Here is a 27,791-nt window from a genome sequence, read left to right as displayed (position 1 = left end):
ATGGCACATGGCTGGTATTTGGCCATCGGTAAGCCCTTGTTGCATGCCCTCATTATGTCCCAGGGGGTCTCTGTGCAGCTGCTTGTAGGGCCTTATGGCATGGCTCTTCTAAGGAGCATGACCTATATGACATTGACTTTTTGCTTACCCTTGTGTGGTCCAAATATCATCAATCATTTTTTCTGTGATATTTCCCTTCTGCTTTCTCTTACATGTGCAGACACTTCTGTGACTCAACTTACGTTTTTCTTTTTGGCTGGATCTACAGGAATCCTCAGTGGCCTGATCATGATGGTCTCCATGTTTGCATCCTGGTGGCCATCTGGAAGATCCAGACTGCTCATGGGAGGCAGAACGCTTTGTCCACCTGCTCCTCTCACCTGGTAGTTGTCTCCATCCTCTATGGGACTCTTCTTTATCTCTGTTCGGCCTGGCTCAAGTCCCTCCCTGGATCTCAATAAAGTGATTTCTCCGTTGTATACTGTGGTGATGCCCATGTGGAACCCCCTCGTCTACAGCTTGGGGAATAAGGAGGTAAGATACACATTTGGGATGAAGTTTGAAAGGAAAACTTCTCCAGCAGTTTTGGTAATTAGAACTCTGTTGTGTTGTACCTTAGACGTTGGTTTATAACATGTCAAAAGAACACTGGGCTGAGAACTAGAAGTTCCCTTTATTCCTGAGTAGTTACCAGGTTACTTATACACTGCTTCTATTTTTTTCGTCAGTCTTCTCCATTCCCCTTCCATAAAGTGAAGGGGAATACAAAATAATTTGCAGATATATTAAAGGCACAAATGTACTATATGCCAACAGAAAGTACAGAGGAACATTTATATAGTCTCCTATGTGGGAGGACATTTACTCCAGATTAGAAGAGCAAATGTTGTAAGGGAAAGGTCAACAGTGTTCATTGATAAAGGTTCATACACCTTGTTCTGTTGAACAATGGAAAGTGAGAGGGCTTTTGCAAAATAGGTGACTTACAATAAGGTAATGTCCCGAGGAGAAAGTCCTGAGCCCAATGTATATGTGTATGACACACAGTAGAGACGTGGACCATTAATGGCTGGATGAGCAATGGGTACAGCCGGAAATGGGAATGGCCAAAAATATAAATATACTAAGATTGCTGAACTCCACAATGGCTGGGAAAAATGAGATCACAATGACGAGACAGTGTTTCTTTGTCATTTGTCACGTTAGCAGACATCACAACGATTTGTGCAATGCTGGTAAGGTTGCCAACGAATATAGACCACGACATTGCACTTGGCGACAGTAGCTAAGTATAGAACAGCTACATTTTCAGAAAGTAATTTGATGATTTCTGTTAAAATTCACTTACTCGTTGACCTGACTGTCTTACATTTGGAAATCTGTGCTGTCGCAATATCAACACCAGACATAAATGCTGCAACATCATTTGTAGGGGGGAAAAAAACGAAACAACCTCAATTTGTATCATTAGGAGAGACATACATTCTCTCCTTGAAGTGTTGGGTGGCTAATTATTAAAAAAAGTAAATTAAATATTAATGTTTTGGTTCGGAGGAAACGTCCTGATACAATCCTTGATAGATAAGAAAAAAAATCAAGTCAAACCTTAATCTGTAGAACCGATCACAGTTTGTGTGGGTTTGCAACTTCCTGGGGAGCTTCCGCTGAAATCTGCAACCGGCCCCCATCACCAAAGGCGGGGAGAGACCAAAGAGAGAAGCAGGCCACTCTGGAATGGTAGGGAGCAGGTTGAACAGACAAGAGAACTTACTTGCGAGGTTGTCCTGGGCACAGCAGTAAGACCATAGCCCTTCTGCCTCCCGCCCAATCTTGAAAGATTAGATAGAGGCAGTCACACATGCCGTCCAGAGCGTCCAAGAGCACATCACTGTCTGAAGGCTGTGTCCTTGGGGCAGCTTTTGGAGGCCGAGAAGGCAGGCAGAATGCACGTTCCAAGGACAGGGTCTGGGAGAGGAGCCTCCAGTTGCCAGGGTCCAGATCACAGATCAACCAGAGGTCAGATCTTCTCGTTGACCAATCCCCCAACATGCAGACAAAGGTGAAAAAGGTGGGGGTAAAACCTACCTCGTGTGTAAAAGACATTGGTGTGTGCCTATGGACATGATCATAGAATTGTGCCAAGTCACTGGCCACGCTGTTAACATTGGTTACTTTAGTAACATGACATTGAAAGGAGCCACAGAGAGTGGGGGTGCTTCGTGCTTGTCTGAGTTGTCGGACTTGTTTTGCAACAAATATGCTTAATTTCATAACTAAAATTTACTCTTGAAAAGCTGCCATCTGTGTCAAAACTGAAGGCATGAATAAGTGAATGAATGAAAATATCCATAAGTAAATAGATTTAGGCAGATGGACTCAATGCCTTCTGGTAAAGCTATTTCTCCATCCTAACACTCTCTGGTTTAATGAAACACTTTTACCTACTGGTGAATGAAATCTTTGTCAAAAACTAAGTAAAAGCGAGAGATTCGTAGCACCTCTCTGCTTCCATCTCACTTTTTCCCTCTGAGGACCAGTATCTCCCCTCACCCCCCCCTTCACCCCAGAATCTGTCATTTTTATACAAGGTGGTGTGTTTTCTCCTTATTAAACACTTTGAAATGATAAAAAAAAATGCTGAATTCAAAATGACACAAGGCAAATGATGCAATTTGAAAAGTAAACTACTAGGTTAATTAATTATTAATATTCAGGTAAATTTTATAGTTTATGTAGCACAGCATTTCAAACAAGGAATGTATGCTTCTCCTAGTGATCCCCCTTCAGCTGGTTTCCTTTTATTCTCCCTACAAATGATGTTGCCACATGTGTATCTGAGATTTATATTTCTGTAGCACAGATTTCCAAATGTAAGAGAGCTAGGTCCCAGATTATGAATGATTAACTTTGTTAGTTGTTGGGGGCGCCGGGGTGGCTCGGTCGGTTGAGCGTCCGACTTCGGCTCAGGTCATGATCTCACAGCTCGTGAGATGGAGCCCCGCGTCAGGCTCTGTGCTGACAGCTCGGAGCCCGGAGCCTGCTTCAGATTCTGTGCCTCCCTCTCTCTGCCCCAACCCACTCACAATCTGTCTCTGGCGCTCAAAAATAAATAAACATTAGAAAAATTATAATTCGTTAGTTGCCAGTTTGGTGACATTTCCCAGCACCATTTTACTAAGACTTGATAAAACTTGGGCTTAGGTGAGCCAAAGGGAAATGTATTTTCATCTAGAAAGATCAACAGTTTCTTCCCGGTCACATTTTGCCTTAAAATGACTCTATCCTGCGTCTTCATTATATGACAGGTGTCAGATCTGTCACCTATTGAGATATGCATTGCCTAGTAGGAGAGCTGAAGTGTTTTCTTTGGTCCTAATTGCTTGGTAAACATTCGTGATGCAGGTGCTATTGAACGGGGATTGGGAGGAGAACGGCAGGAGGCAAGTGATAATTATAAATTTCCTGAATTGCTGTAAGGTCCTTGTCTAAGTGTATGCAAATATATTCAAACCAACTGTCTTCCTCTAGCTCTGGTTATTGCTGTTCTGATCTGCTCCTGTATTCTGCCTACAATTCTCTTCCTGCCATATTCACGTGGATTAACTACTTGCTTTTCATATACTGTTTCAGTGCTACCTCCTCTGGGGACTCACCCTGAGGGATGATCAGAGACAGTGTCAGTTGGAGCCCGTGTATTGTCCTCTTACAGCACCGTCTTCTTTTCCCTTAGACTTTATAGCTGGAACACAGTGCATCTTAAAATAGGTTTTTGTTTTGTTTTTATTAGTGGGAAATGTTCCCAACTGATTCTTCCTAGAGGGCGGGGACAGAAATTCAAGTGCAGGTGCATTTTGCCGTTCATTTGTTTGTCCACCCCGGAAGTCGTTAAGTGGTTCTGCCTATTTTGTAAAGAATCGCCAGTTAGTCCCAGTATCAGAGGGAAATAGCCTGTCAGTTAAGGCCTCCACTCACTGAAGTCTCCCGATTTGTAAATTTGGCGCCCAGTAGAAGGCCACTGACTTGTAGGAGGTGCGGTTTCTGAGAGATCAACTGTGATCCTTTGTTCCTCTGTACGTGATGTGTCTTTCTGATTCTGCCTTCCTTGAAATTGTTTTCTTTATTCTTGATTTTCTGTACTTTAAAAAGTGTATGCCGAGGGGTGGTCTTTGCTGGCATTTATTCTGCGTAGTGTTCTTTATGTTGTCATGAGGGGTGGGAACTTGGGGACGGTCACCCTGATGTGGATGGACTCCTGACTCCAGAAACCCATGTAGTTTTTCCTTGAAACCTTGTCCTTCGTGGGTGTATTCTCTCCTTCCGCTGCTCCGTCAATGTTGTGTGATCCCTTTTGGGAGAGAAAAGTCATCTCCTTTGTGAGCTGTGCGGTACTGATGTGGTTTTTGGTCAGCTTGTAGTGACTAGCCTGTTTCCTCATGGCCGCCAAGCATGTGACCGGTACGCAGCCATCTGCAAACCCTTGCCGCATACAGTCATCATGTGCCAAAGGGCCCGTGTGCAGCTGGTGGCGGGGCCCTGTGCCTCGGGTCCTCAAAGCGCCATTGTCCATGAGACCTTCACTTTTGCTTAGGCTTCTGTGGTCCAAATGTGGTCAACCACCTTTGCTGTGACATTCCCCCTTGTCCCTCCCTGGCACGCGCTGCTACCCAGAAGAGTAAGTTGGTTCTTTCCATGATGGCTGGATTCATAGGAATCCTGTGTGTCCTCGTCATCCCGGCCTCCTGTATTTTTATATTTTTATATTTTTATATTTTATTTTTATTCTGAATATCCAATCTGCTAAATGCAGGCAGCAAGGTGTCCCTACCTGCTCCTCGTGCTTGGCTGCTCTGGCCATCATGCATGGGACACTTTTCTTCCTTTGCATACTTCCTCGTTCAAGTTCATCTCAGTACGCTAATAAATTCGATTTTGCATTCTATTCCACACGGATGCCCACGTTGGGTCTGCTCCTTTACTGCCTGAGGAAGACGGATGTAAAAGAGGCATTTAGGGGGGCATTTGTTAGGAAGAATTTTCTGCTGGGGAGGGAATTCGGACGGTGCTTTTACCAATGTTCAGGTGGAATTGCAAAACGTGTACTAAGAAAGACGTGGACTAGACTTAAGGAGTTGTCAGTTTGACCTTGACTCTTCCCATTAGAAAGAGGATTAAAAGTTAACGTGCAGCGTTGGGTTCGTTTCCCGTGTACAACGTAGTAATGCGACAGTCTTCAATTTGCGTGTGCCTGGATATTAATCGGTAGTTACGCTTTAATCATTCTTATTTCAGAGTGTACAGAATCATGACATGCTGGAGTTCTATGTCAGATCTAAATAATGTTTAGACTAAAACCGTGCCATTTAAAATAAATTTCTCTGGCATTTCAAAAAGAAAAAAGGATTAAAAGAGGATAAATTCTATACCATTTCTGGTTCTCAATGTCTTAATTTGTAAACTGAGGGTAATAGACTCAATGTCATTTATATTACTTTTTTCTCTACAGTTCTGTGATTGTACACAATATGTCCAACTCCTATGAATGCCATCTTTTTATACACCGGGAAGAAAAGAAAAGAAGAATTTCCTGGCAATGATACCACCCATTTGTCCAGTTTTCCTTCCTAGGGACTTGTTCTCCCTTTCCATTCCTTGATTCAATATATCAAATGCAAGACTTTACAACTCAGTATCTTATAGTATCACACATCTTTGTTAAAAATAACTGAGCGCAAAAAAGTGTAATGAAACGATAACCCTTTCACAACAATACATTGAAGCCTTAGGTGGAAAATTGCAAGGAGGCCAATGTCATGTGTGGTTTGTACACAGATTAATCGATGATACATATAAGAGCACCTAACACATAGGAAGGTCTCAAGAAAACATGTTAAGTGAGCGAGTGAACAAAACAAATATAAGGCACATAGTTACTTTAAGTCCTAATTATCATCTTTCTTAACAACCTGGACCCAGGTGTGGTTTAAGGTTATACTTCTTTCCGTATCAACTTCATCTCATTCTTTTTCTGCTCATTGATGTCTTACCTCTTTTAAATGTTTTCCAGCTTTATTGAGGCATATTGACAAATATAATTGTAAGATATTTAAATTGCAAATACTGCAATAAGGAAGATTTGGTGTACGTATACCCTATGACGGGATTCTCCCCATCGAGTTAAATCGTACATACCTCACCTCACATAGTTGTCTTTCGGGGGTGGCGAGAACCTTTAAGTTCTACTCTCTCGGCACATTTCACTTAATACAATACAGTGTTGTCAACCACAGTCACCATGTTTTCCATTAGATCCTCAGGCCTTATTCATGTTGCAAGGGAAAGTCTGTGCCTTTGAGGTCTTTTGAACCCAAGCTGTCGGAGGACCCTCATCACTCCTCTGGGAAGGATCACGCGCCAGGATTACTCTGCGTGCAAGTGCTTCTAGTTTACGGTCGAGTGTATTCCTGACGACTTTTATTTCCCCTGCTCTAGCTGCTGTGGTACTAGCAGCCTACTCTGCTCTTACATGGGATTTTGAAACTAAAGTTGTCTGTCCTTTCTTCCACTCTTCAAAGGCCAGCCATGGCCATTCGTCTCCTCAAGCAACATTTGTAGTTTTCTCCTTACTTTTGTTCCCTTTTCTCTGCCTCTTTTCCCTCTGTTCCCATCCTTTCCTTTCTTATCTTTCTCATGAGATTGGTGTATGAGAGATGATGTAGATTGCCCTTGATTTTCTTTTTTTTTTTTTTTTTTTTGCCCTTGACTTTTGAGGAACTATCTCACATCTAAACTGAGTCCTCCACAAATAGCACAAATCATTGGTTCTATTTTTCTTTTTAATGTTACAGCATCTTGCATCTTCCTATGAGGAAACTGTTTTGTCTTCTGCTTTTTTGAAGTTTTCTCTGAGACCTCAGATCAATTTCTTGGGTATCGGAATGATTTGATATTTATCTCCCTGTGTTTGAAGGATAAGGCAAGCCTAGGGTCCTGCTAGTACTCCGCCATCTTATCCGCCCCCCCCCCCCGTTTTTTGTGTTTGTTTTTTGTCCTTTGATGTCCTGAAAATAGCAAGTTTTCTCACTAAATGGTCCATGATTAGACTTCAACTCTCTCATGTTTTTCATGAGACCCTTCTTCTTTGAGGCTGGCACTCTTCTCAGAAAAATCACTTGCATACTATGGCTATTTGCATTAGTGCCTGTGGATTTGTAGGCTGGCTGAATCTAGGAAGGACCGGAAAATACTTTTATCGAGTTTTAAACTCAGTCTTTTGCTTTCTTCCACATCAGGGTCACACTTATGGGTTGTTTCTTCTGATGGTTCATGGAATGATAATAAACGTACAATGTCAAATTTATTTATAGACTCTTGAGTCTATAAAGAAAAATAATGGGTTTTCAGGGAAGAGGAGTGGGCCTATTTTAGATGTCATAACAGGAGGACCTGTGATGCAATGTTTATCTAATCCAGCAATTTGACTAGGCCGCAAACAAGCTCATGTGATTGTTGATGAAGTTGTCCTGTTTCTTAGGAGGTTGATCACATTTTCAGAAGAGGCTTTTGGGAATGCTGACACGAGGACTGACACATTCAACATACATGGAGCCCCAAATATTTTCATGGCTGTGATGTTGAGGATTTAATCACATCAACAGTTTGTTTTTTTTTTTTTTTTTTTCCTTTTAACTGATTTGCTCACTGATGTATCCAAAGCACCTGGAACATGCTTGCTACATCATAGGTAATCAGTAAGTGTTGATGAATTGAATGAATAAATACAAGGGTTTCATATGGAGCCAAAATATAATCCAGCATTTTCCTCTTAACCCTTTGTTCAATCTGCTTCCACCTCTTGTCCCCTTCATTACTATGACAACAGGGGAAATAAGAGGGGAAGTTCTGGGTCAACCTCCAAGATTATCTGGTCTATCATCAATATGTTGTGATGTATACATTTAAATGGTCATTTAACCTCAGAAATCTCTGGTAATCTCAGAGTTCTCAGCTGTCATACTGTACTGTCTATGGCTTCGTGAATTCTACACCTCATAATTCAGATACATTAAATTCTGTTAACCTTACATAGCCAAAGCACGAAATACCAAAGTGTAGAGAGTGAGAGAAGATACTCTCTCCCATAAAAATGAATTCCTTACCATGACACTAGCTGTCATGATAGTAGAACCAAAAAAAAAAAAAAAACCCAATATAACAGAAAAGGATATCTAAAAACAGATAGATGAGTAGTTTGGGAATTTATGCATGATATGTTTAGCACTTCACATTCCATTTTTCAGTTTTCGTGTATAGGAAATCACACCAGGCATGACAATTGGAAAGATAACTATGGAGAATCACCCCATTAGATAGAAAATATAAGATAACACATTAGCAATTAGAAAAGTGGCAGTAAATTCCTTATTGTAGTATAACTGGGATGGCAGGAAAATAGTAAAGCATTCAAGTAAATACTAGAGAAGATGGGAGAATAAAAGATTTATGTTCTTTTAGTTAGATCGTCTCTGCCTGCTTTCTGGTAGTTTAGTGCTACAGACTGGTCTTTACTGTCTGGGGATCCTATTATCACCACGGACATTAGTTATCTCTGTATTTCTGTAACATTGTCTCCTACTGCCAGTCTGGTATAGAGAGAAGAGATACCACTAATCCTATCAGTGAGACTAGTGTCCCATGTCTTTTCCAAAGACAGTAGAAATGGACTTGTATCTCTAAAGCCCAGTGATCTGTGCGTTGAGACCAAGTTTTGGTCTTTTGGGCCAGCCATGATCTTGGTGGAAAATAATCCCAGAAGGTGTATAAGGGAAGAAGTCAAAGTTCAGCTAGGCAGTTGAGGCCAAGGAAGATAGATAAGCATTGTCCCAAATCTGGCTCTTAGGATTGAACCTTGGCTCTTCTGTCTCTCATCCAGCTGCAAACATATCCATTCAGGTTTGATCTCCCTAGGATGGTCTCTCAAAGAAATAATTTAATTCCTTTCCATTGTCACAGAAAGTTCCCATTACCCAACACCTAGAAGAAGTTAATCTCCTAATTTCTCTTCCTGCAGCCACATTCTTAAAATTATGTGTCCACTTATTAATGTCCTCATTTGTTTCAAAATATTAATTGAACACTTCCTGCTTAAAGCACTATTCCAGAAGCTGGAGGTGTATTGTGGAAAAACGAAACAAAATTTATACTTGTTGTGATAGAGTGCTATGATGCAATACAAATTCAATGGTATGTAACGGTAATTGATTGAAGAAAAATAAACTAGATAAAGAGGGGAAGTGTAGGAGGGTTGGGGTGTGGTTAACTGTACTCTTTTACAAAGGATGATTAAAGGTGGCCTCCACGATGAGCAGAAATCTGAAGAAAATTGCACAGATACCTGGAGGAAAATACAACAGGAGCCGAAGGAAAAGAGAGGAAGATTCTGAGGTAGAATCCTGTTCTGCCTGTTCCAAGAACAGCAAGTGGACTGCATGAGGTGATGGCAGGTAAGAGAATCTAGACCTTTCTATTCATCCCCTGCATTGAGCTCTTAGGAGGACTAAATGGGTTAATACTCTCAAAGCACTTTGAAGAATGCCTTGCATATAGTAAACTTCTCCTGTGACAAGACCGATGTTCTGTGGCAACTTTTCTTGTGTGTGTGTGAATAAATAGATGTCACCTGTTTTCTGAAATTCCTTGAAGGATTCCTTACTGCTTGCAGATATAAATTCAAACTGCTTTGCTTCATGAAGTGTTTATGAAGTTTGATCCCAAACCCAGTTTTCTACCTTTGTATTTGAAATTTTTGTACCTCCAATGTCGACTGCTTTTGTCTCTCAAAAATTCGGTCCAAAGTTATAGCTCTCCTTTGCTGCATAACACCCCAGTCCACCTTATGTTTGTGTGCCTATAGCTTCCTTCCCTTTGAGATTAGTCACAACTAAGAGACTCTTTTCAACATCTCTGGTCACAGCGATCCTACCATCCTCGTCACTGATGGACCGATCACGGGGTCCCTCGTGCTGCTGTGTGCCCAGACTCACCTTCTGATTGCAAGCTTTCTGAGACAAGGCTTTATTTTAGATTTCTCCGACCTGCACAGCACCAAGGGCCGGTGCTCATTATGCAACAGGGAAGGCTCAAAACGGGATTTTGAAGTGTGTGAGGGGGTAGTCTCAAAGGGAGAGGTAGGTTTATTTTGTACAATGACAATGGATTCAAGTCACAGTACTGTTCTCTTGAGAGAACTCTAATATCTTCTCCATAGGCCCAATCTCCTGAGCTTTTGATTCCCTGAGGGAGTTGGCTCCAATTTACACACAGCCCTTGAGAAAAATCTCTCTGATGTGTTGTGCAGAATGGAGTCAATGAACCCCGTTTTAAAGCGCTATTGGAATGCCCAGGCTTCCAGAGGGTATCATTGTATTGTTTATCTTCCTAGACACCTGAAGAAGCCGAGAAGAATGACCAGTCTACTACGTTTGTAGGGTAATTCATTTTTATGTCAGGGAATGCTACTTTCATAACTTACTATGACATAAACAGGCAACGGCTGTAGGGATGTTTCTTCAGATAGGTACATTGAGTGAATTCCTCACTGGCTTTCAGGAGCCTAGGTATCAAAAAATATCAACAAATGATTTTAGATGTCTGGAAAAGCACCATCTCTAAGCTTACCACGAAGAATAATTTGGTGCAAGTGAAATATTCCATCCGTGTCTCTTGCTTTAAATGACCTAACTTGAATGAACAAGTTGGTTGAATTTTGTGTTTGGCATAGAGATAGTGAAATGTGCTGTAAGATTTATGCACAATGGGACGCTCATGGGAACGAAGAAGAGGCCTTGGCCTCTTTGGCTTTTAATTTCTTCACTTGCCCTACAAGGAGTTTTAGAAGTAGAAAACAAACCACTGAACCTGCTGACCTGAATTCCATGCTGCTCCCACCCTAAGTCACATGCATATCTAGGATCACGATGGCTCTATGCTAGAATTTTTGCATTAAGCAAGGTTGGAAAAAAGAAAGCAATATGCATTTTGACAGTCAGAAACTATTGTTTTCACACGATAGTTTGAGTTGGTTGAGATCATAGATGGGGAAATTCTAGTTTCATCCTCATAAAATGTTTTCATAACCCAAATGTATTGTAGCACTGAGAACACTATGTTTTTATCTTCTTTGAGTAAATAGCTAATACACACATAAATGACCTGCAATGGCTTTACATGTTTAGAAAATACTAAACTCTGGAAACATGTCACTAACTACAGTATAGCTTTTCTGACTATTCTTAAATTCTGCCCCACCAGGCCTTTCCTTTCCAAGCTCCATTGCTTCTGGGACAACAGGAGTGGGTTTCCATTTCATTACTTCCTGTTATTCAACTTCCTGTTAAGCAAAACCCCTTTCAAGCTTTCTTACCAGGGAAAAATGTTAGATTTCTCCTGCTGCACAGGAGGATACTTCTCCTGCTGCACAGCCCATTGGCATTTTTGTGTGATTGTGCTGTTGTAATCATTATGATTATTTCAACATCCAGAATGTGCGTTTGTCTTCCTCAGTTTCCCGTTTTATTTGGGGACTACCCTTACTTCATGTTTCTCTCACTTCCCGTTCATTCACCCCCCTTTTCTTTTATAAAAGAGTGTTATTCTGAGACAAATTTTCATAGGCAGCTTCAAAGGTAGTACAGAGAGGCTCCCATCCCCTTCACCCAGGTTTCCCCAATGGCTACATCTTACCCACTACAGCACAGCATCAAATACAGGAAATGGAGATTGGTGTGATGTGTGGATTGCTCTATACCATTTTACTTCGTGTGGAGAGAGATTTGTTTAACCAGCTCAACCATCAAGGTACGGAATTCTTCCATCTCTACGTGGATGTCCCTGTGCTACACCTTTACAGTCGCACCTTCACCCTCCCTGCCTGTCCCAATCTCAGACAACTACTAACCTGTTCTTCCTTTCTATAATTTTACCATTCTGAGAAGATAATGTAAAAATAGAGTTCTGAACTTTGAGATGGGCTTTTTTTCAACTCAGTGTAATGACCTTGAGATCCATTCAAGCTTGTATCTGTATCATATTTTTTCCTCTTTCTTACGGAATAGTATTCCCCGGTATGGACATTCCAGATTGTTTAACCATTTATGTATGGTAGGAATTTGCGTTGTTCCAGATATCTGGCCATTATGAATAGAGCTTGTGTCAACAAAATTTACAGGCTTTTGTGTGGGCATCAATGTTCATTTCTTTGGGATAAATGCTCATGTGTGTCCTTTTCATCCCTAAATTATTGATTTTCTTTCCCAGCTCCTATTAGTACTTAATTGGTTACAACACTCACTCAATATTTAAGAACTAGTTTATTCTTTGATGAACTAACAAATTTGATGGACTTTGATGAGATTAATGGGTACATGCACCAATGACTGGAGGAATGTAGCTGTTTGTAAGGTGTCACCAAGGAGATCCTGTGGAAGATTTTAATCCCTGGTCAAAGCCATCCTCCCAGGTATGAGCTTGCCCGCCTTTTTGGAATCACAAGTCTGTCTTTTACACACCACAACTGACTGTTTATCTAGAGTCTAAAGGAATCGGCAAAGAAGTTACATTTCTAATACCCTGAACCTACAGTTAGGGTAGATAAGGTATTTGCCTGAGTTCATAAAAATTCACATAATGCTTTTTGTCTATAAGATATTTCTTAAAGGATACTCTGTGCAATGTAGGAATTTTAAAAAATGGGATCTTGCACAGTTAGAGGACTTGCTTTAGAAGGTCACAAAAGGTCACATCTCGGTCTACACTTCTGTGATTTTCTTCAAAATCTTGTGATCGGGAATAAACTAAAGTGCTGAGAGAGGTTCAGCGTTTAGTATCACACAGATAGCAAATACTGAGGATGGCCATTTGGAGGTAGAAGTCAAGAGTGTGATCTCTCAGTCTACCCTATGAACTTGAAAACTGTTGGAAGTTAACTTCATTTTTTTACATTGATTTGTTTATTTTGAGAGAGAGGGTGCACGCCCAAGAGTGAGGGAGGGGCCAAGAGAGAGGCGAGGGAGGGAGTCCCAGGAGGGTCCATGCTGTCAACTTGGAGCCTGGCTAGGTGCTCAAATCCAAGCACCATGAAATCATGACCTGAGCCAGAATTAAGAGTCAGACGCTTAGCCAACTACTTAGTCAACTACTTAGTCAACTACTTAGTCAACTACTTAGCCAACTACCAGCTACCCAGGTGCCCCAAAGAAGTTAAATTCATTTTTAAAAACAATTGAATTATAAATTAATTGTAATGAAAAATCTTTCTCTCATTACAGATTAAATCAGAGAAATGGAATTTAGAAATCAAACTTTGGTGACTGAGTTTTTATTTGTGGGCTTAACAAATTGCTTCCGGCACCAGGTTGTTCTGTTTGTGATGTTTCTCTTGGTTTATCTGGTCACTCTTCTGGGAAATGTGGGGATGATCACCCTCATTGGGATGGATTCCCGGCTCCACACTCCCATGTACTTTTTTCTCAGCCACTTGTCCTTTGTGGATGTCTGCTCCTCTTCTGTCATTGGTCCCAGGATGTTGACAGACATCTTTGTGAAAAAAAAAGTAATCTCTTTCTTGGGTTGTGCTGCCCAGATCTGGTTTTTTGGTCAGTTTGTAGTGACAGAGTGTTTTCTGTTGGCCTCCATGGCATATGACAGGTATATGGCCATCTGTAAGCCCTTGTTGTATACACTCATTATGTCCCGGCGAATCTGCGTGCAGCTGGTGGTAGGGCCTTATACCATGGGTCTTATGAGCACCGTGATCCACACGACGTTCACCTTTCGCCTGCCTTACTGTGGTCCAAATACCATCAATCACTTCTTCTGTGACCTTCTTCCTGTTCTCTCCCTGGCATGTGCAGACACCCAGGTCAATCAGGTTTTACTTTTCATCTTGGCTGGAGCTCTAGGAGTGCTCAGTGGTGTGATCATCCTGGTTTCCTACATTTACATCGTGGTCACTATCTTGAGGATCCGCTCTGCTGAGGGGAGGCGCAAAGCCTTCTCCACCTGCTCTTCACACCTGACTGCTGTCTCCATCCTGTATGGGACACTCTTCTTTATCTACGTACGCCCCAGTTCTAGTTTCTCGCTGGACATCAATAAAGTGGTTTCTGTGTTCTACACAGCTGTGATCCCCATGTTGAACCCCCTTATCTACAGCCTGAGAAACAAAGAGGTCAAGGATTCATTCAGGAGGACGTTTGAGAAGAAGAATCTTCTGAGTAGGTAAACTAGATACCATTTGTACTACAGATTGAGAGGTGATATAGACACAAGATGCAGGAGCATGGGCTGGGTGATGGGAGTCCTACTTTTGTGTTGAGATTCACTTTTTATTACTGTGTGTCATTGAGAAGTCACACAGCAGCTGTAGGTCACGATGTTCTCATTCAATGTTTTTATTTCTCAATTCACAGGACTAAAATGATGAGCTTTAAAGTGCAAAGAGTGGCTTAGAGAACTCCAAAGCTTTAGAAAATATATTTTATAGTGGAAAATGAGATATGCTTTGTTATATATGAAATAGGTGGAAAAATGTTAACCAAAACACCTAATAGTATCTCTGTTTTCCTTTTACAAGGTGTTGAGAACTGTCAGTTCTTTGCAAGTTTACCTTTCATTATTTTAATAAAAATGGTATAAAGGGTATTTTTCTGGTGATATGCACCCATAGCACTCCCTAATGACACCTGCACGCTTGGAGTAGATGTTTGAGAAAGGCCTTGTACACCTGCTATAGTTTCTGCTCATAGTAACAACTTGTTGAGGTTTTGCCACTGTATTGATGTGATTCATGAATGTAAAGTGAGGACTGTATTGCACATCTTTAAAAAAGTGGTAGTAATTATTATTGTTATTTGTTGATTTTTTATGTCATCAGCAGGGAATTAATTTCCATTTTATAGATGATGGGCCTGATAGCTAAGAAGACTCAGTGGATTGCCGATGACTTCATACTTTGTTCCCACATTTTTTCTCTGTGCATACAATGTTCTTGCAACTCTCCTGTTTTGTTTTTGTTTTGTTTTGTTTTTAACACAGCAACAAATGCTAGAATGATGTGATGGAGCATGTGTCTTGTATATATTGAAAACTCACACAGAATTTTAGTGCCTTCTCTTGAAGGTCGTCTTCCAGAGGCATTTAATTTTAATCTGCTGACTTTGTAGAATGTAAATAGCTTCTAATACCTAGAATTTTGTCTTTATTTTTTTCCACATTTCTTCCCCATGCTTTCTGCCAGTAATGGTGCCTGTAATGGCTAATGACTCAGGATGAAATGCAGTAAGATGCCATTTAATTAAGAATGAATGGAACTCAGTTAATGGTGCAACATTTAATTAACAACTAATTGTTACATATGCCTCTTATGTGCCTGACACTTTATTGGGTGGTATTCATATTGAGTGAAAATATCTTCATGGAAGTTAGAGGCTTGTGAACAAACAAAAATAAAATTCAGTATGATAAATAAATAAATAAATAAATAAATAAATAAATAATAAATAATTCAGTGTATATCCATGGTGATTTTTATGACAAAACCAATCCAGGAGCCAACATAGAGATTTAGGGTATCTTTAGAAAAGGGTGGTACAGAAAACTCTCTGTAAAGAGGAAGGGGCTAGAAAACAGGAATAAGTTGTGTTTTAGGTTAAGTTTTCCACAGAGTATGGATACCATGAGTTAGGTCAAGAAAGGAAAAGAGCCCTCCCCAAATAAGTAACCAAGTTTTCCAAGGCTGTGGGCAAAGACTGAGAGCTAATTTGTTCTGACTCTCAAGGTATTTTTCCTCATTCCCTTATGATATGCAGGTTGTGGGATGGGCAAGTTTGCATAGCACATAGTGCCTGTTGGGAGAAGGGACTAATTATGAGCGGTATGAGTGCTGACGCAAACGATCACTTTTGAGAATAGAGTGAAAAACTTGTTATCTCTCACCAGGTGACTCTTTGCTGCATCAATCTGTAAGATCTTCCAGGCATTTGATGCTGGGTTCATTGTGGTCTAGTTCCTCCTCACTCCGAGTCTCCATGCACCACGAATGTAAAACCAAACAGAAAGCTGAGCAGATTGCCTTGGTAGCCTTTAACAGCACAGTCTGATTGCTGTTTTTGAGAGGGCCACATCCCTTAGGGCACATTCCCATACAGTGATCTGTGCACCATCCAGAGGCTTCCTCTGTGGGATATCTTCAGTCATTCTCGGGGTCTTATGTGTCCTTTCCATTTTCTGTTTCCTCATCCTGGGGCAGTGTTGCAGGTCAGTCTTTACCTCCTCTGCATCTCTGCTCAAATGTGATGCTATCGAAGAGGCCATTTGGACCTCTTACACTAAAACAATTCTCTGCTCCTATCATATTCCAAAAATTTCCCCTTTTTTCTTTCATATTTTTTGAAATACTTATACATACTAATTATTGTCTATTTACTTGTTTCATTATTTTATGTCTCTCCTTGCAGCGCATGAGATTCACGAGAGAAGGATGTTTACGTTCACTGCTTTATCCATGCCTCCATAGCCCAGCACATAATGGGTGCCCAATGTGTTAGTGGATTGAACAATAGATTTGTGGTGAAAACAATATTCTTTATGCTCTGCCCATTATAGTTCAACAGGCCTATGTTCAAGTATCCACTCTGGCTCTGTTTCCGTGGATGCAAGGCTTGTCCGAAGGATGAATAATGTTTCATCATTGGAAATAGGCATACATATGCACGTGTGTGACTTAACACAGAGTTTGGCAAGCAACAGTAATAAGAGTGGTAACTTTTTGGAGTATATTTTTAAAAATTATGATTTTATTCCATTTTTCACTGTATGGAAATTATAGTGATATGATTTAAGTATGATATTTGGTGAAGTGTCATATGTTGCAATTTTTTCCTATAATTCAGTTGTTTCTCCCTTACAGACATCCATTCACTCTGTTTATGTCTACAATAGTAGATACCTGATTTCCTTTTGGAGATTTATCTCTTACCTATAGATAACAGTCATGATAGGATTGTAACTCAGGTCCCTGCCTTCCTATAGCAAGTTAACAGCATATGAACTAAACTTGAACTACTTCTACTTGGATTTTGAGAGGTCAGGAGAATGACACAATGGCAGGGAAATGATTGGAGCTCATTCATTCTGGCCAAGGTCTCCTGAGTAAACAAATGGTCTCTGCTATGCCCAGAGCTTTCTTGGTTCTTGTCTAGCTGATGCTCCGAGCTACCCAATGTACTTCTGGTGAATTTCCTAGGTCTGTTGCTCACAACTGAGGAACTCTGATATATTGTTTAATTTTTCTTTGATTACCAAAGTGTTCAGTATTTATTGTCCTTCTCTGTAATAATGTCTTCCATATGATCTAAGCTTAGCATTCATTATTTAGCATACCTCAGGAGGGGGGACTAGATTAAATTGGGATTTTATTTCAATTAAAATATTAATTGAGGCTCTCGGTCATGTTTAAATGATTCTGTTTAGATAGCCAGCATAATTCCACTTGTGGAATAGTCCTGATAACAAATATCATTGATTGAACTTCCACAGTGTAGGAGGAAGCATACTATGTTCTTTCCAGAATTGTCATCTCTGATATCTCTGTTAGTATAGATATGCACTCAAGTAAAATATGGCTGTTTCCATTATTTTAAAGATGAACAATGCTCCTGTAGTCAGTTTCTACTGCTGCATAACAAATGGCCACAAAGCTAGTAAGTCCTAACCACACGAAGGTACCACCTCTCATTTTCCCTGGGCCTTGGGTCTGGATCCATCGTGGTCTGATTATCTGCTCAAGGTCTCACAAGACTGAAATCAACATGTTGGCAGGGCCTGGCTTCTTTCTGGAGGTTGTGGGGAAGACTCGTTTCCAAGCTCACTGGTGTGTTTGAGGAAATTCAGTCCTTGTGGTTGTAGGGCTGTGGTGCCTGGTTCCCCAGGAGCTGTCAGCCAGCTGCCTCTCTCAGCTCCTTAGGTCTTCCTGCTTTCCTTTTGTGGTCCCTCCAGCTTCAGACTAGCAGGGACTTGTCTAGCCCTTCCCATGTTTCCAGCCTCTCTGACTCTTCTGCTCTCAGCTGGAGAAAGCTTGGGACCCACCAGCTCATCTAGGTTCATGTCTCTTTGAAGGTTAACTGTGCCTCATAGTGTAACATAATCATGTGAGTGGTATTTCATCATATGCAGAGATTCCTGGGATCAGGGCAAAGATTAGGGATCTTAACAGGACCATTTTAGGAATTCTGCCACCCATCCTCATACTCACAGAATAAACATTATGCTAAAGAACAGTAGTCTGTAAGGGGTAGAATTGACATTTGAGGTTGTTCTTGCTAATTTGTAATGTGTGTGTGTGTGTGTGTGTGTGTGTGTATTTTCCTTCCTGAGTATGCAGTTGTGTTATTTTTATTTTTATGCTAATATAAATTTTAAATTTATGCTAATATAATTTTTGAAGCACTCATTAATACAGAATATTTATTTCATAATAGTAATGCTATTTCATCCATTTGGTGAGGATTTGCTATATCATACACACTGTGGTAAAGGTTTTATTAACATCTCAGTGAATATTTTAGTCCTCATTTGTGGTTGGTTTCTTAGGTCCTCATTAGAGCTGGAGAAACTGGGGCATCAGAAAGCTTTAGCACATGTTTTAGGTAAGAGATCTTCTGAATAGAACAGGTGGTTTTTAACTATACTTGTGTCCTCCAAAGTCTGAGTCGTTTCATGTAGACAGAGTAATGTCATTCAGTAGGATAGGAGTTTTGTATTTTTCCCTCAAAATTTTTCATACATTTATTTTTCCAGACAAAATGATTTAGAAAGTATTCTTGAATAATATTCTGATAATATTTTGTAAAACTATGCAATAAAAGGAATAGAATCTTGCCAGTTGGAACTATATGGATGAAGTTACAGAGTATAATGCTAAATGAAGTCAGTCAGAGAAAGACAAATGTGGGGAATAAGCTTTGGAATTCCCTGAGCCTGCACTGATGGGTTAACAAGGCATAAAGAATTAGAAAGCCATAGGATGCTCACACCCAAGTTTTGGTAAACAAGAATAGGTGAATAGGTATAGAGAGGGCAGGGCAAAGGCCCCAGTGTAGAGACAGCAGGCAAGTCCCCAATATAGTACAAAGGTATATGAGGTAAACAAGATTAGGTATTCAAGGCAGATATCCCACCTCCCCCCCCCCCCAGCCTAGTACAATAACAGAAAGCTGCTTTCACAGGAAGGAAGGACCAAAGTAGGTAAACAGGTAAATAGGTTATAGACTGCTGCTGGGGAAGTTGCCCAGAATGGAGCTAATTAACAACAGAAAGGTGCCTTGTTGACCCTGAGGTGGCAAGCTCTGTCTTTCTTGTCCCTTAGGCCAGTTTAGGTAAACAGAGGTAAACAACCTGCTATAAACAACCTTCCACCCAGTGCCAGGGTTTTGTTTTATATTAACCCAAACCCCTAACGCTGCATATTTTCAAAACCTCCATTCCATCACTCCCCTGAGTTAATGTTCACAGTTTTATTGTCTCTTTGTGCACATCCATCACCTTGTTTGTAAGCCTTCTGATCCTAGTGAAAATGGAGCAAGTACCTTTAATAGGGACTCTAGTCTTCTCCCAGACATTAGCCATCTCTCACATTTTAATCCTGTGTCCTGCTTTCTTGCTGGACAAGAAAGAACTCTAGACCCAGAGTCTACAACAGACAAATAGCATATGATTTCACTTATATGTGGAATTTAAGAGACAGAAGAAAGGGGCACATGAAAAAAGAGAGAGAGAGAGAGAGAGAGACAAACCAAGAAACAGACTTTTAACTATAGAGAACACAATGATGGTTATTGGAGGGTAAGTTGGTTGGGGGATGGGTGAAATAGGTGATGGAGATTAAGGAGTGCACTGTGATGAGCACCGGAAATTGTATGGAAGTGTAGAATCGCTATATTGCACATTTAAAACTAATATTACACTGCATGCTAACTGCAATTTATTTATTTATTTATTTATTTATTTATATTTCTTTTTTTTGTTGATTCTTTTTGTTTTTTTAATTTTATTTTTAATTTTATTTTTAATTTACATCCTAATTAGCATATAGTGCAACACTGATTTCAGGAGTAGATTCCTTAGTGCCTCTTACCCATTTAGCCATCCCCCCCTCCCACAACCCCTCCAGTAACCCTCTGTTTGTTCTCTATATTTATGAGTCTCTCATGATTTGTCGCCCTCCCTGTTTTTATATTCTTTTGGCTTCCCTTCACTTGTGTTCATCTGTTTTGTCTCTTAAAGCCCTCATATGAGTGAAGTCCTATGATTTTTGTCTTTCTCTGACTAATTTCACTTAACATAATACCCTCCAGTTCCATCCGTGTAGTTGCAAATGGCAAGATTTCATTCTTTTCGATTGCCGAGGAATACTCCATTATAGATATATATACCACATCTTCTTTATCCACTCATCTATCGATGGACATTTGGGCTTTCCATACTTTGGCTATTGTTGATAGTGCTGCTATAAACATGGGGGTGCATGTGTCCCTTCAAAACAGCACACCTGTATCCCTTGGATAAATTCCTAGTAGTGCAATTGCTGGGTTGTAGGGTAGTTCTATTTTTAGTTTTTTGAGGAACCTCCATGCTGTTTTCCAGAGTAGCTGCAACAGCTTGCATTCCCACCAACAATGAAAAAGAGATCCTCTTTCTCCGAATCCTCGCCAACATCTGTTGACTGAGTTGTTAATGTTAGCCATTCTGACAGGTATAAGGTGGTATCTCATTGTGGTTTTGATTTGTATTTCCCTGATGATGAGTGATGTTGATCATTTTTTCATGTGTCAGTTGGCCATTTGGATGTCTTCCTTGGAGAAGTGTCTATTCATGTTTTTTGCCCATTTCTTCACTATATTCTTTGTTTTTTGGGTGTTGAGTTTGATAAGTTCTTTATAGATTTTGGATACTAACCCTTTATCTGATATGTCGTTTGCAAATATCGTCTCCCATTCTGTCGGTTACCTTTTAGTTTTGCTGATTGTTTCCTTTGCTGTGCAGAAGCTTTTTATTTTGATGAGGTCCCAATAGTTCATTTTTGCTTTTGTTTCCCTTGCCTCCAGAGACGTGTTGAGTAAAAAGTTGCTGTGGGCAAGATCAAAGAGGTTTTTGCCTGCTTTCTCCTCGAGGATTTTGATGGCTTCCTGTCTTACATTGAGGTCTTTCATCCATTTTGAGTTTATTTTTGTGGATGGTGTAAGAAAGTGGTCCAGGTTCATTCCTCTGCATGTCGCTGTCCAGTTTTCCCAGCACCACTTGCTGAAGAGACTTTTATTCCATTGGATATTCTTTCCTGCTTTGTCAAAGATTAGTTGCCCACACATTTGTGGGTCCATTTCTGGGTTCTCCATTCTGTTCCATTGATGTGAGTGTCTGTTCTTGTGCCAGTACCATACTGTCATGATGATTACAGCTTTGTATCATAGCTTGAAGTCTGGGATTGTGATCCCTCCTGCTTTGGTTTTCTTTTTCAAAATCACTTTGGCTATTCGGGGTCTTATCTGGTTCCTTACAAATTTTAGGATTATTTGTTCTAGCTCTGTGAAGAATGCTGGTGTTATTTTGATAGGGATTGCATTGAATATGAAGATTACTTTGGGTAGTATCGACATTTTAACAATATTTATTCTTCCTATCCAGTAGCATGGAATCTTTTTCCATTTTTTTGTATCTTCTTCAATTTCTTTCCTAAGCTTTCTATAATTTTCAGTGTATAGATTTGTCACCTCTTTCGTTAGATTTATTCCTAGGTATTTTATGGTTTTTGGTGCAATTGTAAATGGGATTGATTCCTTGATTTCTCTGTTTCTACATTGTTGATGTATAGGAATGCAACCAATTTCTGTGCGTTGATTTTATATCCTGAGACTCTGCTGAATTCATGAATCAGTTCTAGCAGTTTTTTGGTGGAATCTTTGGGGTTTTCCATATAGAATATCACGCCATCTGCAAAGAGTGAAAGTGTGACCTCCTCCTGGCTGATTTGGATGCCTTTTATTTCTTTGTGTTGTCTGACTGCAGAGGCTAAGACTTCAAATACAATGTTGAATGACAGTGATGAGAGTGGACATCCCTGTCTCATTCCTGATGTTAGGAAAAGCACTCAGTTTTTCCCCATTGAGGATGATATTAGTGTTGAGTCGTCCATAGCTGGCTTTTATGATCTCGAGGTATGTTCCTTATATCCCTACTTTCTTGAGGGTTATTATCAAGAAAGGATGCTGTATTTTGTCAAATGCTTTCTCTGCATCTATTGAGAGGATCATATGATTCGTGTCCGTCCTTTTATTGATGTGATGAATCACGCTAATTGTTTTGCAGATACTGAACCAGCCCTGCATCCCAGGTATAAATCCCACTTGGTTGTGGTGAATAATTTATTTAATGTATTGTTGGAGCCAATTGGCTAATACCTTGTTGAGGATTTTTGCATCCATGTTCATCAGGGAAATTGATCTATAGTTCTCTTTTTTCGTGGGGTCTCTGTCTGGTTTTGGAATGAAGGTAATGCTGGCTTCCTAGAAAGAGTTTGGAAGTTTTCCTTCCATTTCTATTTTTTGGAACAGTTTCAAGAGAATAGGTGTTAACTCTTCCTTAAATGTTTGGTAGAATTCCCCTAGAAAGCCATCTGGTCCTGGACTCTTGTTTTTTGGCAGATTTTTGATTACTAATTCTATTTCCTTACTTGTTATGGGTCTGTTCAAATTTTCTATTTCTTCGTGTTTCAGTTTTGGTAATGTATATGTTTCTAGGAATTTGTCCACTTTTTCCAGATTGCCCATTTTATTGGCATATGATTTCTCATAATATTCTCTTATTATTGTTTTTATTTCTGCTGTGCTGGTTGTGATCTCTCCTCTTTCATTCTTGATTTTATTTATTTGAGTCCTTTCCTTTTTCTTTTTCATCAGACTGGCTAGTGGTTTATCAATTTTGTTAATTCTTTCAACGAGCAAGCTTCTGGTTTCATTGATTGGTTCTACTGTTTTTTTGGTTTTGATAGCATTAATTTTTGCTCTCATCTTTGTTATTTCCAGTCTTCTGCTGGTTTTGGGTTTTATTTGCTGTTCTTTTTCCCATCTCCTTAAGGTGTAAGGTTAGGTTGTGTATCTGAGATCTTTCTTCCTGGATTGCTATATACTTTCCTCTTATGACCACCTTTGCTGTGTCCCAGAGGTTTTGGGTTGTGGTGTTATCATTTTCATTGACCTCCATATACTTTTTAATTTCCTCTTTAATTTCTTGATTAGCCCATTCATTCTTTGGTACGACATTCTTCAGTCTCCAAGTATTTGTTACCTTTCCAATTTTTTTCTTGTGGTTGATTTGAGTTTTATAGCGTTGTGGTCTGAAAATATGCACGGTATGATCTTGATCTTTTTGTACTTACTTAGGGCTGGTTTGTGTCCCAGTATATGGTCTATTCTGGAGAACGTTCCATGTGCACTGGAGAAGAATGTATATTCTGCTGCTTTAGGATGAAATGTTCTGAATATATGTGTTAAGTCCATCTGGTCCAGTGTGTCATTCAAAGCCATTGTTTCCTTGTGGATTTTTTGATTAGATGATCTGTCCATTGCTGTGAGTGGGATGTTGAAGTCTCCTACTATTAAGGTATTACTATCAATGGGTTTCTTTATGTTTGTGATTAATTGATTTATATATTTGGGTGCTCTCACATTTGGCGCATAAATGTTTACAATTGTTAGGTCTTCTTGGTGGATAGACCCCTCGATTATGATATAATGCCCTTCTGCATCCCTTGATACAGTCCTTATTTTAAAGTCTAGATTGTCTGATATAAGTGTGGCTACTTTGGCTTTCTTTTGTTGACCATTAGCATGATAGATGGTTCTCCATCCCCTTATTTTCAATCTGAAGGTGTCTTTAGGTGTAAAGTGGTTCTCTTGTAAACAGTATATTGAAGGATATTGTTTTCTTATCCATTCTGTTACCCTATGTCTTTTGACTGGAGCATTGAGTCCATTGACATTTACAGTGAGTACTGAAACATATGAATTTATTGCCATTATGATACTTGTAGAGTTGGAGTTTCTGGTGGTGTTCTCTGGTCTTTTCTAATCTTTGTTACTTTATATATATATAAATACTTTATATATATATACTTAAAGTATATATACTTTATATATATATATATATATATATATATATATATATATATATATATATTCATCTTTTCTCCCTCAGAGAGTCCCCCTTGAAATTTCTTGCAGGGCTGGTTTAGTGGTTACAAACTCCTTTAATTTTCATTTGTCTGGGAAAATTTTGATCTCTCCTTCTGTTTTGAATGACAGCCTTTCTGGATAAAGAATTATTGGCTGCATATTTTTCTGATTCAGCTCATTGAATATATCCTGCCACTGCTTTCTGGCCTGCCAAGTTTCTGTGGAGAGGTCTGCTGCAAACCTGATCTGTCTTCCCTTGTAGGTAGGGACTTTTTCCCCTTGCTGCTTTCATGATTCTCTCCTTGCCTGAATATTTTGTGAATTTGACTATAATATGCCTTGTTTATGGCCGGTTTTTGTTGAATCTAATGGGGGACCTTTGTGCTTCCTGGGTTTTGATGCCTGTGTCTTTCCCCAGGTTAGGAAACTTTTCTGTTATGATTTGCTCACATAACCCTTCTACCCCTATTTCCTCTCTTCCTCTTCTGGGACCCTTATGATTCTGATGTTCCTTTTTAATGAGTCACTGATTTCTCTAATTCTTAAATCATGCTCTTTTGCCTTAATCTCTCTTTTTTTCTGCTTCATTATTCTCTATAAGTTTGTCCTCTGTATCGCTGATACTCTGTTCTGTCTCATCCATCCTTGCCACCACTGCATCCATCCATGATTGCAGCTCAGTTATAACATTTTAATTTCATTCTGGCTATTTTTTTACTTCTTTTATCTCCGCAGAAAGGGAGTCTAATCCAGTTTTGACTCCAGTTAGTATTCTTATTATCATGATTGTAAATTTTGTTTCAGATATCTTGCTTGTATCTGTGTTGGTTAAATCCCTGGCTGTCATTTCTTCATGCTCTTTTTTGGGGAGTGAATGCCTTCGTTGTGTCATTTTGAAGGAAGAAAAGGAATTAATGAGGTAGAAAAATTAAAATGACAAAATATTAAAATTAAAGAAATATTAAAATTAAAAAATTAAAAACACACACATACACACAAGAATCAAATAAATGATGCTAAATTCTATGTGTGTTTTGTCTTGGTGTTGAAAGTGATTTGACATATTAGAGAAAAAGAAAAAATTAAGAAAAAAAAAGGGGGGGGAAGAAAAAAAATTAAAAAAAGGAAATCGTTTGAGAATTTGAAGAATGAATACACTGAAGTAGATGAAAATGAGATGATGGGAGTAAAATAGAATTTGAAAAAATATATGAAAAAGTAAATAATAAGGTAGAAAAATTAAAGAAAATTAAAAAAATTAAAAATAAATATGAATATTTTCTTTTTCTGTATTCAAGAAGAGAAACAAAAGAGAGAAAATAGATTTAAAAAAAGAAAAAGAAATCATTTGAAAATTTGAAAAAGTGATTACACTGTAGTAAATTAAAATAAAGTGATGGAAGTAACTAGAATTTGAAAAAATTTACATAAAACAAAAAATATCATAAAAAATTAAAGAAAAATGTTTTTAATAGAAATTGAAATTAAAAATGAAGTTTTTCTCTTTCTGCATTCAAGAAAAAGAAAAGAAACAAAAAAGAGAAAAAAAGAAGAGAAAAAATAAAAAAAAGGAAATTGTGTGAAAATTTGAAAAGGTGAATACACTGAAGTAGATTAAAATAAAATGATGGAAGTAAGTAGAATTTGAAAAATTTACACAAAAGTAAAAATATGGTAATAAAAATTAAAGAAAAATATTTTTAATAAAAATTGAAAATAAAAATGAGGTTTTTCTCTTTCTGTATTCAAGAAAAAGAAAAGAAGTGTAAAAGAGAAAAAAAAGGAAGAAAGAAAATTGAATAGATGGACCTGCTAACAGATTGAAGTAGGACCGAAATTATTTCGTTTTCCCCTAGAAGTCAGTCTATGTAGCACTTTATAGTCCATAAAGTAAGCCGGCAGTGAGACTTGTGTTCTTGAAAGTGAAGTTGGCCCAGGTGGGCGGAGCTCAGTTGTAACGGCTCTGCTCTCCGCTAGATGTCGCTGCTAGACTACTGGGGCAGATTGTTGCCACGCTTGTAGATGCGTATACACATACACGGGAGTGGTGAAAATGGCACCACCCAGCTACCCATTCTGTTTTCCCGGATCAGCAATCACGTACCCGTCCTCTGTCTTCAGCTTTCATCCACTCCCCGCTTTTTCACTCTCCATGACCAGACCCCAGGCAGTACCTTCTCCCAAGTTTTGTCTCAGATGTGGCTGTTTTCTCTGGCCCCTTATTTCTGAAGGACTGCGGCTTTGACCCGTTCTGCCCCTGTGCTAGAGGGTCTCACCAAACAATGGCTGAATGAGCCATGGCCAAATTTTGGCTGCAGCCAGGAACACTTGCTGGACCCTGCTGCTGCCGGTGCCCCGAAACTACGGCCAGATGCCAGCCTGCCCCAGAAAAAGTTCATGAGATAATGTAGCAGCAGCGTTTGAGGGATTATGGAAAATCACAACACACATCTGGCACCAGGCTTCACCCTTAATCACCTTGTTCCAGCACTAGTGAATGTGGCCATTTTCTGGGGTCTGCTGGGACCAGGTGGCTTCAACAGTCTCAACGGAATGTCCTTCCAGCAGTGGAACCGCTTTTCTCCCTGTGGCCTGAGAACCTCCCGGACCCCATTCTGCTCCTGGGGATTTGCCCTTCCTACCAGAGCACTGCCAGGTATTGAGCTGTGGAGTTGCAGACTGCTCTCCCCTTGTTTACAGTCTTAATGGAATTTAAACCCTCTCCTTTCTCCTTTTTCCTTTCTCCCTTTTTATTTTAGTCACTGCAGCTGTTTCCAATTTTCCACTTTCTCTCCAGCTGCTTTTGGGGAGAGGTGATTTTCTGTATTCTCTCCCTCACCACCCCCCCCCCCGTCTCCGTCCTCTCTCCATTCACTAAAGCACCTCCCTTCCTGTACCTTCTCACTCCCCAAGTTCACTTCTTCGTGCTGCATACCTGCTGAATTCTGTAGTTCAGGTTGTGCAGATTGTTGTGTTAATCCGCCAGTCAGTTTTCTAGGTGTGTAGGATGGTTTAGTTTTGGTCTGGCTATATTGCATGGATGTGAGACACACAAAAAACTTCCATACTATTCTGCCATCTTGGCTCTTCCCTCTATCATTTCTTGAAAGTGCACTCTAACTGAAATTTAAATAAAAACTTAAAGATAACACAAAATATGGGAGGAAATACAAAAAGAAAAAAGAAAAAAAGGCCATAGTGAAATGTCATCTTGGGCTTGCTAGAAGGCTTGAAAAAGTCAATATTTAAGAAATAATTTGTGAGGGATGCAAGGAAGATGGCGGCGTAGGAGGACACTGGGCTCACCGCGCGTCCTGCTGATCACTTAGATTCCACCTACACCTGCCTAAATAACCCAGAAAACCGCCAGAGGATTAGCAAAACGGAGTCGCTGGAGCCAAGCGCAGACGAGAGGCCCACGGAAGAGGGTAGGAAGGGCGGAGAGGCGGTGCGCGCTCCACGGACTGGGGGGAGGGAGCTGGGGCAGAGGGGCGGCTCGCCGGCCAAGCA

At 39.8% G+C, this 27,791-nt stretch overlaps 1 protein-coding gene and 1 pseudogene across 1 annotated transcript; both read left to right on the top strand.

Moving 5' to 3' along the window:
- LOC123600530 lies at nt 1–633 on the top strand (annotated as a pseudogene).
- Nucleotides 634–10,434: 9,801 nt separating this feature from the next.
- LOC123601690 (olfactory receptor 1002-like) lies at nt 10,435–14,278 on the top strand. The gene has a single exon (XM_045485239.1). The coding sequence runs from the start codon at nt 13,337–13,339 to the stop codon at nt 14,276–14,278; it is 942 nt and encodes a 313-aa protein (XP_045341195.1). The 5' UTR covers nt 10,435–13,336.
- Nucleotides 14,279–27,791: the final 13,513 nt, after the last annotated feature.

Source organism: Leopardus geoffroyi, chromosome D1, assembly GCF_018350155.1.
Source record: "Leopardus geoffroyi isolate Oge1 chromosome D1, O.geoffroyi_Oge1_pat1.0, whole genome shotgun sequence".
NCBI lineage: Eukaryota > Metazoa > Chordata > Mammalia > Carnivora > Felidae > Leopardus > Leopardus geoffroyi.
This window is presented reverse-complemented; position numbering and strand designations above follow the sequence as displayed.